The 10,738-nt window shown below is 48.4% G+C and overlaps 1 protein-coding gene across 1 annotated transcript in view; it reads left to right on the top strand.

The window, feature by feature from the left end:
* Positions 1–1,374: 1,374 nt before the first annotated feature.
* The window catches only part of Colq (collagen like tail subunit of asymmetric acetylcholinesterase), a 57,292-nt gene continuing 47,928 nt past the window's right edge, over positions 1,375–10,738 (top strand). The window contains exon 1 of the mRNA XM_036176713.1: positions 1,375–1,523. Coding sequence (XP_036032606.1) covers positions 1,418–1,523 — 106 coding nt within the window. The 5' untranslated portion in view covers positions 1,375–1,417. The remainder of the gene's footprint in view (positions 1,524–10,738) is intronic.

The raw sequence follows: 10,738 nt of genomic DNA, 5'->3' as shown, positions 1-10,738 counted from the left end.
GTGAACCCTAGTGTGATACTGAGGGGAAGGGATGCCTTAATTGATTTTTAAATCTAAGAATCACTATAATAGTCTTTATAAACTCTCTTAAGGATGTATTTTTATTTTATTTATTTATTTTTTAAATTATGGGGGGCTATGAGCACATGTGTGGGATATGTGTGCACGTTTGTGTGTGTGTGTGTGTGTGTGTGTATGTGCACATGTGTGTCGGGGTATGGGCATGTGCATGTATGTGGGGTTATGTGCACATGAATGTGGGGGTGATGTGCATGTGGGGAGGTATGTGTATGTGTGTGTGGATATTTGCACATGTGTGTGTATGTGTATGTGTACATGAGTGGGGGGCATGTGCATGCATATGGAGGTATGTGCACATGTGTGTCGGGTATGTGCACATGAGTGGGAGTATGTGTACATGTGTGTATGTGCACATGTGGGGGGCATGTGCATGTGTATGGGAGTATGTGCACATGAGTGTGGGGGTATATACACATGAGTGCAGGTGCTTGGGAGGCCAGACGCATCACATCCCTGGAGCTAGAGTCACAGGCAATTGTAAGCCACCTAGCATAGACACTGGAACTGAACTTGGATCCTTTTGTGTGCACATGCTTGTAACTCCTGAGACATCTCTCTAGCCCTGGTAATTATTTTTGTTTGAAGAACTTTTGTCTAAGCAATATTAAGTTAATGATGCTGTTGCTCCAAGTATAATTTGATAGCTAATGGTTCACTTTCATGTCCCTTTACTGTTCTCATATGCTTTGCTTTGCACGAGGTTAAAGGGTTGAGCTTGGGGTGGGAGGGACTTTTCATAGTGACAACTGTCTGGAAATGCAAATTCTCCAACAGAAGTCCCAGCTCAACTTGCATTTGGTACCTGCAGGTAAGACCGTCCCAGGCCAGCAGCCTGTCCTCCTGGAAGGTAGTTTGCACCAGGAGACTTGATTAGTGCTAAGGCAGGGCTGTGTTTCAAGTATGTAGAGGATGGTGGATAATAGAGTAGGAAACCCATCTGCCCTTGAGGATGGCTGCAGGTAAACACTGGAGCCTTGGCTGCCCTCCTTATCACGTTTTCAATAGCCACTTACCTCAGACTCAAAAAAGAAAATCTGACATCTTAATTTTAATGTGGGCATTTGACCCAGTACTTGAGATAAATATAACCCTGTGTAGTACTAAGAAGGTTTAATGGGAAATGGTTGGCATTCTTTCTTGATAAAGGCATGACGAGAGGAGAGGGAGGGGGAGAGGGAGGGAGGGAAGCAAGGAGGGAGGCAAGCAGAGAGAGAGAGAGAGAGAGAGAGAGAGAGAGAGAGAGAGAGAGAGAGGCAAACAGGCAGCAGGACATAGCGGAGCTAGAAGAGGCCCCAGCAGCCTGCTCACTAACTTGATTTTACCAGACCTGGCCAGCATGGTTGTCCTGACTCCAATGACTTTGGGAATTTATCTCCAACTCCTCTTCCGCTCCATTGTATCTCAGCCGACTTTCATCAACAGTGTCCTTCCAGTCTCAGCAGGTAACTGATAACCACGACTTTCCTCACTTCCATCTGGCAGGGGCAGAAAGTGGGGTAGGGTTGCTCGAGATTGTCTAGCAATATGTCCTGATATTTTTGACATTCTGCTCTTAGCAGAGGAAGGCTTGGGGGAGATGGTTACCCAGGATGCCTCCTGTCATCCGAGCTTGTCTCCAAAAGCCCTCTGTCCTTGCTGCAACCGTTGCTGTTCAACTGCTCAAAGTCAGACTATAAACCATGCCCCTGTCTCTCCTGACTGTTTACTGCATGATTCATTTTGGTCAGGAAATTGGGAGCTGGGGAGAGAGGAGGACAATTTTAGAGAAGTGAGCCCCAGGTGTTTCTATAAGTCTATCTCTGACCTCCTCCCAGTGGGGCTTACCTCAAGATGCTGGGGAGCAAACATCTCTCTGTTAACCTTGCTGAAGGGTCGGGGGTTCTGCCTGGCCTCTGTCATTAGCGAACCCCTTACCCCTTGCTGGCTCAGGACTAGGCTTTCTGTCTCCTCAGCCCTGGCCACTCTCCTGTTGGACTTTCTTCTCTTCAGCTCTGACAGCCTATATAGAGGTACTAGGAATAGTGAGGGCTTCCTGAGGGTCAGTGGGCCTGGAGCCAGATCGGTGTACACGCTGGGTGCAGGGCTGGGCAAGGGGCTTGCTTGGTCAACCAGCCTGGCAACCTTTGCTGCAGGCACGAGGCTGTTGTCTTGGCCCTGCCTGACCTGGTACAGGGGAAGTCTTGGGTTACTGACAGCCTTTTCAAACCTTTCTGAGGAAATTGGGGTATCTCCAGAGGGCCTGAGGAAGGCAAGCAGACCCCAAGATTTGCTGCTTGTCTCCTCACAGCTCCCTCATGCACCTCAGCCACTGCTTCAAGATACTTTTAGCCTATTTTCTAGGCAGTGCAATTGATTCTGTGTCTTTGCCTGTGAAACACAGGGAGGGCATTCCTCTGGACCCACCCCCAGCCTCTCTCCATTCATAAAAACAGCTCCCAGGCAAGCTGTGCTGCCAAACCCTGCAGGCCCTAAGAGAGTGACAGGGAGATTGCTGTGAGGCTAATTATACAAGTGTGAGAAACAAAAGAAGTGGGAGAGAGGAGAGCCCAGGGGAACACTGGGGGAGGAGAGAGGCAGGAAAAGCAGGTGGCTGTCACCCAGGGTGTGTGTCAGCATGTCTCTCACAAGTTCATCTGGTCTGTGGAGAGGTATTTTCCTGTCCACTGGGAAGTTTGATTGCCCAGTGTGGCGACCCCCACTATGACTGCACTTGAGAAGCTGAGGCAGAAGGGCAGTGTGTTCAAGACTGGCCTGGGTTTCATAGTGAGACCCTGTCTCAAGAATCCCAAGAGTACTTGGTAGCTAATTTGATCCAACCTAGTGTTTGTTTCTTTGTTATATTTGGGTTCTAGATTTCTTTGGGAATCTGCTGAGGACTTAGGGATTAGGGAAACTCGATTCTCTGGTTTCAGCTCCGCCTCTCATGAGCTGTCTGGGCGACAGTTGGGTATAGATGATAAGCACCATGGGGGCAGGGAATGTGTCATCTTTTGCGGCTGTAATTACAAATATTTCCAGGGTCAGAACTCTGTTGGATCTGTAGATGCTACGTAACTACTTGTTGAGTGAAAGAACAAAAAACTCTCACATCTGTAGGTTGTGAGGATTGTCCATATTTTAAAGTTATTTAATTTATGTAAAAATTATGTAAAATTTTAATTTATGTCATTAAGGCCTTCATAAAGCTAGACAAAAAAGAGCCTGTAATTAGAACTGCTCAGTTAGAAGAGACCCTGTGCAGTGTAGACACCTCTTAGATGTTCACTTAGGAGAGAACCTGTACATGTAGACATCTCTTAGAACTGCTCACTTAAGAGAGAACCTGCTCAGTGTAGACATCTCTTAGAACTGCTCACTTAAGAGAGAACCTGCGCAGTGTAGACATCTCTTAGAGAAGGGTTTTTGCAGGTTGTACTGGTCAGGACACAACAGTGACAAGATGCATTTTGGATGGCTCAAACGTAAAAACTTGAGTGAAGGGCTCACTTTCAGGGAAGTCAGGTCACCTGCAATGTTGAGAGACATGGATTTGTGGCTGCAAGAAGACTTCCCATCCTGTGCTTGAGAAAGCAGGAGAAGGAAGTGAGGAAGTGGATTCCAGGAGCCTTGAAGCTTTGCAGGAAGGGCTGCCAAGCATAAATGAAGTCACACAGGGACCCAGAGCAGGGAGGAGGGGAGTTTTCCATCTCTCTCTCTCTCCCATCCCGACCACCTACTGGCAGAGCCTCCCATCATCCAAACCCCACCCAAAGCAGAGGTCTAAGAGTGGAGTTCCTTGATGCAGATGATGGGATCCATGTGTAGGGCACAGGGCTGGAGCTTCCAGCAAGGGAAACAGGACTAACCTGCCCACATCATGCAAGGCTCATCTGCCCTGCCCTTCCTCTTTCCTTCTCCCTCTTTTCCCATCCTCTTTACTTCTTTTCCCTTTTCATAGTGCCAGGGATTGAACCCAGGGCCTTGAACAAGCCCTGCAAGCACAGAGTGACACCCTAAGTCCCATAGGCCCTCTGGATGCGTCACCAACTGTGGATCTTGTGATTGAGAATGTGGGCTTCAGACATTTGGCCGAACAATGAGGTCAACCAGGGACATGACCACCAGTGTAGCACAAGTACCTGCTGCCCCCCTGCGGGAGTCACTTCACTTTGCTCTCCTCCTTTAGTGGCGGTGGCTTCCCAAAAGCACCGTTCTGAAATTAGTTCAGGTCGCGTAATGAAACTGTTCCGGAGTCAGGCCGACAGCAGCCCTTTCAAATACCCGCCTACAGTCTGATCTCATGTCCCCTATCCCGAACTTTGTACATCCTTACTGCTCTGAAGAAGGTAAGCTGGGTGTATGCTGAGGCGAGAGGCGCCAGGAAAACCGTTTCTCTGGGCCACTGTGTCTGCTGTGTGCCGACAGTGTGTAGAGTGTTTCAGGGTCTCTCAGAGCCCAGTGGGATGCAGCCTGTGTTCTAGGGGCTGTGTGGAAGCACCGGCTCTGAGTTCTCCAGGACTGTGGTGGAGGAAGGGCTCCCTGTAGGAAGTGCTCCCCCTCATGTTGGAGGTAGGCACCCTTCCTTCTCTTCAGGAAGGACCCTACTCCTGAGCCACGCTATAGCCCCAGCTCTCTGAATCAGGTGTGCATTACCCAACAGCCTCCACTGGGTTGCAGGGAAGACCAATCAGGGAGGAGAAAGCACAGAGGAGACCAAAGCTGTGAGGTAATCCCAGCTCTTGAGTTCAGGTGTTTGATACTACAATCTCCGGCTCTTGTTCCAGTCTGTTAACGTTGAGCATCTTTCTTTTAGGCTCACATGCTGCCTATGGTAGATGCAGTGACAACAGAGAGATCTTTTTTTTTTTTACATTTTTATTAATATGTGATGGTAAGGGGTGCACATGGTCAGAGGACAACTTACAGGAGTTGGTTCTCTCCTTCCCCTAAGGTCCAGGGATGGAACTTAGTTCTCCAGACTCAGTGACAGGTACCTACCTTTACCTGCAAACCACCTAGCTAACCCAAAAGGTGGATGGCAAGTATGATTACAATAAGCTGAATCATGTGCACACCTGTGATCCTAGCACTTTGGTGACCTGAGGCAGGAGAAGCTTAAGTTCAAGGCTACTTGGGCTCAATAGCAGGGCAGGGAAGAAAAATGGTGAAAGGCAGGGAGTGATTCTGAAACCACCAGGAGTGGTTGAGGGGAATGAGACATGTGACCCTGGGGACGACAGGGACTGTACGCAGTGCAGGAGCTGGTTTTCATTGCAGTGACCATGGATGGTCCAGTGAACACTGAAGAAAGGCGTGCCCCCATTGTGCTTCCTTCCAAAGGCAGGTACATCTCAGAGCAATTTCTGTTCCGAATACCAGGAGCCTGGAGTGGACTGCCTCAGCCATTTGCTGGGCAATAAGCTACCACCCATAGTGTAAAACTAGAGTTGTTGATTACTGAAGTTCATGTTTTGTGGGTCACCCAAGGATCATCTCATCTGGCATGGTATGGGTGACCCTGGCAGGCCTCTGTCTGGACCTGTAGACCAACTTGGTGCTAGTGCCCCCTTATAGGTAGAGCTCAATGACTGTGGCTTACAGGAGAATAAGGCATAGGCCCAAAGGTAATGTTTCTGGAGGAACAGATCTCCTGTAAGATGGATGTGATATCCCCACACACCCTGGGTGGATGTGGAGCCATGCTCTTACTTCTTTGAAGAAGATGCAGAGGCATGGAGAGGTTAGTCAAACAGTGTACTTCAGGCCACAGAGCTGGGCCGGAGATCTGGAGACTGGAAACCTGCCTTTACATCCAGGGCTCATCAATGTAGACCAAACCTGCTTCTGCCTGGATACATGTGCAAGTAACCTTTTAGTACTGCACGACTTGTCTCCCAAGTGCTAGGGTTACAGACACACACCTCCATGCTCAGCTTGACTATTGCTTTATAAACATGCGCATTGCATAGCTTGCCCAGCCACACATTCATCTCTCTGGTACTTCTATTTTAGGAGGGGGCTAAAAAAAAATCAGACCTAAAGGATGTGCTAGTGAGATAAGTTTGAGTCAGGGTGTTTGGGAGGATGGACCCCTGTAACCAAGGCAATTCTACAAACTTCTTTAGGCCCGTGAGCCATCCTACCCTCTGCCTGCATGGACACATGCTCCTCTTCTGTAAAGGATTTCCCAGACAGAGAAGGCAGGCAGGAACTCCCCAGGGCATTTGTGATCCAAATGTCAGGATCCAGATCAGGGAAAAGACACAAACCTAGTGCAGTAGAGTGAGGTCACTTGGAAGGACGTGAATCTGTTTAGGTACTGGAATCCTCTCTTGCTACATTTTGTGGCCTATCTGATGTCCAGCTACCACTCTACCGACGGGAAGCCAGCCAGACCACCATTTGTGGGCCATCCAGATTCTTGGCACTAGATCATGGCTCATTTATTTGTGTCTGACGCTGATCAGCTATTGTTTAATGTCCCATAATGCACTTGCAAGCCATCTCCTCTCATTTAGCTCCCCATATTTCCTCTGGATAATAAAATCAGAGAGGATTCTTATGTTACAGGGCTCTCTAGGGGGTCTCAGGCATCTGCCACCCCCATCCCAATCCTCTATAGAAGCAGGGGCCTCCCCACTCCCAATCTCTGAAATCAGAAGTGGTATGGGAGATGGAAGGCTTTCCCTTCGGTCATCCTAACCTCCTCCTCCACTCCTCCCCATTACCTTTCAGCATACTCAGGGCTGCCTTCCTCTGATGTATAATCACACAAAAGCAGCATAGTTTCTTTGGAGACAGAGAGCCTCTGACTTCCATGTGACAGATGAGAAGCTGGTGATGGGCCTTCCTTAAGTGTTCCTAACACTCATGAGTACTGCCCATGACTGTTACTAATGACCCAACCTCTCTGTTACAGAGTTCTCTGACAGCTACAGAAGTCCTTGCTCTTTACAGCATCCCCCACAGTAGGAGGTCCTGTGTTTGAGTTTTGACTGTCGCGGCTATGAACTAAATGGGTGATGAAGTTCATTTCACTGGGGAAGCCTCAAGTTTCTTGTCTGTAAAATGGGCAGAGCAGTCTCTGTCTCACAGAGATACTCTGGGAGTATTCGTTCATTCAGCTAAATTTTAATGAGAGCCAACCGTGTATCAGCAGGTGGGTTGAAGCACACAGACACAGTTATCCTACCCACAGGGAACTTCTGTCAATCATCTCTGGGAACTTGTCCTAGTTGGCCTGCTGGTGACTGCCTTCATGTTTTAGACCATGGAGAGAGCAGAGAGTTGAGGGTCAAATTGCTTTAATTGTTTAAAAAGTGAATGATTTTATACTTTATTTCTGGCCTCTCCTAAAAACGTATCTCTTGAAATGCTGACTGACCTGGTGGTCCTGGTCCCTCCTTTTGGGATGGCATGTCACTGCATGGAGAGTCTGCTCCTACCCATCCAGTGTCTCCACACCCTCCTGCCTTACACCTGCTTCAGTGTCTTCTAATTATATCTACCACTTTGAGCCCCTTTGGGCATGTGACTCTAGGCCTTGGGGCCAGAAGCCCTGCTGGCTTGGCCTTTCCCTCCCTTCTCAGCCTCCAGCATGCCTTTCTAGGTCTCCAGACTCTGCACAGCTGAGTCTGGAGGGAGCACTCCACATCAGTCCCTCATAACACAGTGCTGGAGGGAGCACTCCACAGCATTAACCCTCATAACACAGTACTGGAGGGAGCACTCCACATCAGTCCCTTATAACACAGTGTGGGTACCCAGCCCAGTTAGAACCACCTAAGGAACTCACCAGAGGCTCAACAGACCAATGAGGTCCAAATCTGTAGGCTGTAGATCAAGCATAGGCAGAATTTCAAGTTCTGGTGATCAAAGGTTTAGCCATGGCTAACCACTGCACTATAGCCAGCATCAGAGACAGTGAGGGCTTGTTAAAATGCAGGTCCTTGGAACCCGTCCCAAGAGGTTTTGATTCTGAGGTTCTAGAGTGGGCCCCAGCATCTGCGTCACCATGGTGCATTGGATGCTGCCAGGCTGCAGCCCATGGTCCACACTTTGGAAACCCTGCTCCAGCGCACTGCAGCTGCTTTATTAGCTTCCTGTGGACACGGACCACCTCCAACACTGGCATAGGACCCCTGTTCTCTTACAGTTTTAGAGGTCCAAAGTCTGAAATAATTTCCACTTGGGGGGAGGCCAAGGGCCCAAGGAAGACTTAGTTCCTTATTTTTTCTAGATCAAAGCTGCGTTTCTCAGATTCATTCGTTCCCAGCCTTCTTTCCTGTGTTCATATGCAGCCATGCTACATCTTGCTTCATGTGGCCTTTCGTCTCAGATCTCCTTTCTTAGTCTCTTGTGTTTGTTTATGGTGCTAGGGTATGAACCCAGGGGCTCTGCACCTCTTAGGCAAGCACTCTAACATGGAGCTACCTCCCCAGCCTCTGCCCCGTCTTCTAAGGACACTTGTGATCATATTTAGGAACCTCCTGGATTACCCAGGAATGTCTCCTTCCTTCAAATATCTTAGTTTCCCTTACAGTGCCCTTTCCCACACAAGGTAGCATTTACAAGCACCAAAGTTCAAGTCTAGATGTTGAGAGGGGCCACTCAGTGTGCCACATTTATCTTAAGCTTTGTTTAAATACTAGCAGATTAAATGCAGCAGACAGGAATGTGGTGCAAGTTGTATGTTATCTGGTGGAGCGTGAAGAAGTGAAACTCAAGGTCAATGCAAGGTGTTTTCCTGAACTGGTCACCACACGGGTCACTGGATTTCAGTGTTACTGAGGACCCCAGGAAGACAGGGAGGGAGCTGGGTTAGTTACCAACCAAGTCTTGGGAACCAAGATTTCTCCCCAAATCATCACAGAGGCAACTCTAGCGGCATTGGGAGTAGAACTTCTGACATTCTGCTCCTTGGGGTCAAGTTTTATATTTCTTATAGTTTTGTGACCTTAGGCAAATTGCCATTCATCACACTAAAAGTATCTAACTCATAAATACGTTCTTGGGATTGAGGAGGCTCATTATGAACACTGCAGTGCTGTGAACAGTGTGTGTCACACAACGTGTGAGATTCATATGTTTTTTAAATCTTGTTTCCAGAATCTCACTGTGTGTAAATACACATTAAAAGGTTATAATTTACCCTACAGTTTATTGCATCAAAACCCAAAAACCTAAATAACTTTTTGCTTAAAGCATTTAGTGAATTAAAGCAGGAAATTCTGTTTTCTACCAGGCCCTAAAGAAGGAAGATGCTCTCTTTCCCTGGCCACAGGCTTTCCTGATGTCTTTAAAAATAAACCTGACATGCTTCCATCTCTGAGCACCAAGCATCTCCCCATTCAAACCTGTACTCATGGCAACCAATGAAAACACAATGCAGTTGCTTGCTTTTGGAGCTGGGGACTGCTGAGAGGAAGCACGTGGCTGGTGGAGTTCACAGTCAGCTATCTGGGATGAGGACTATGAGTGAGACTCGGGCAGACCCACCCACTTCCCGCCTCCCTGCACCCTCCTCTGCTCCGGCCCAGTCCCACCCTCCAGCTACTGGGCTCTGAAGACTTTGGGAAAGCCCCAACAGCTGCCCTCTTGTTTCAGGGTCTTCCCTCTGGGGTTCACGTGCCAGGGAGGCCTTCTTAGCTTCAATGACACAGAAGGCAGGGGTGGGCTGACAACAGCCATGCTCCTTACAGAAACCTGCCTACTCAGCTGGAGCTCCCCTCTTGCTGAGACCCTCGTTCACTCCAGAGACAACTGGTGCCTTATCTGAGTGGTCTGCAGGGTCTCACTGTCAGGAGAGGTTGAACCTGGCTTGCTGCTTTGTGTTCAGATGGCCAACCTATTTTCCAAGAGCATTTTTACTGGGGTAAAACTCATAGGGTCCCTAGAAGCTTCCAAATTCTCCATGATGAGACAGAAACCTGGAGGGTTAGTATTTGGAGGGGATTAAGACTCCAGAGTCTAGAAGGCACAGGGCCTTGTGGGAGCCATATTGGTTCACGTCTGGGTGACGTGCTCCCTCACTGATAGAATGTCTGTAGGAAGCAGAAGTAGAAGCCTGAGGTGGCTTAAGGAGAGCCAGGCTCTCCGAATGAACTAATGGACAGTTCTCACAAGAAGCAAGAATAGCCAATATGTGAAAAAAGTTCAGCACCCTTAGCCATCAGGGATATGCAAATCAAAGCTGCATTGATTTTTTTTTCAGCCCAGTCAGAATGGCTGTCATCAAGATAACAAACTGGGCACGGTGCCTGCCTCTGTAAATCCAGCTGTAGGGAGGCTGAGGCAGGAGGACTGATGCGAGTCTGAGGCCTTACCCCCCAAAAAAAACCAACAAGGAAAAGAAAAGGAAGCAAGCAGCAGTAAACACTGTCAAGGATGGGGAAGAGCAGAACCTTGTACACTGGAATCTTGCACACTGTGGAACCTTGCCCACTGCTGGTGGGAATGCAGAAATATGGAGCCACAATGGAAGTCTGTGTGGAGGTTCCTCAGAAACTGGAGAGAGAGCCACTGGATAGCCCAGCTCTACCATTTCTGGGCACATACCCAAGAGGACTCTGCATCAGCATTTTTCAGATATCCCCACTCATTCGTGTTTATTATAGTGCTAGTCACAGAAACCAAGGTATGGAAGCTGGCTAGATGTCCATTAACAGATGAAAGGGTA

This window comes from Onychomys torridus, unplaced genomic scaffold (genome assembly GCF_903995425.1).
Source record: "Onychomys torridus unplaced genomic scaffold, mOncTor1.1, whole genome shotgun sequence".
In the NCBI taxonomy this organism is placed as follows: Eukaryota; Metazoa; Chordata; class Mammalia; order Rodentia; family Cricetidae; genus Onychomys; species Onychomys torridus.
This window is presented reverse-complemented; position numbering and strand designations above follow the sequence as displayed.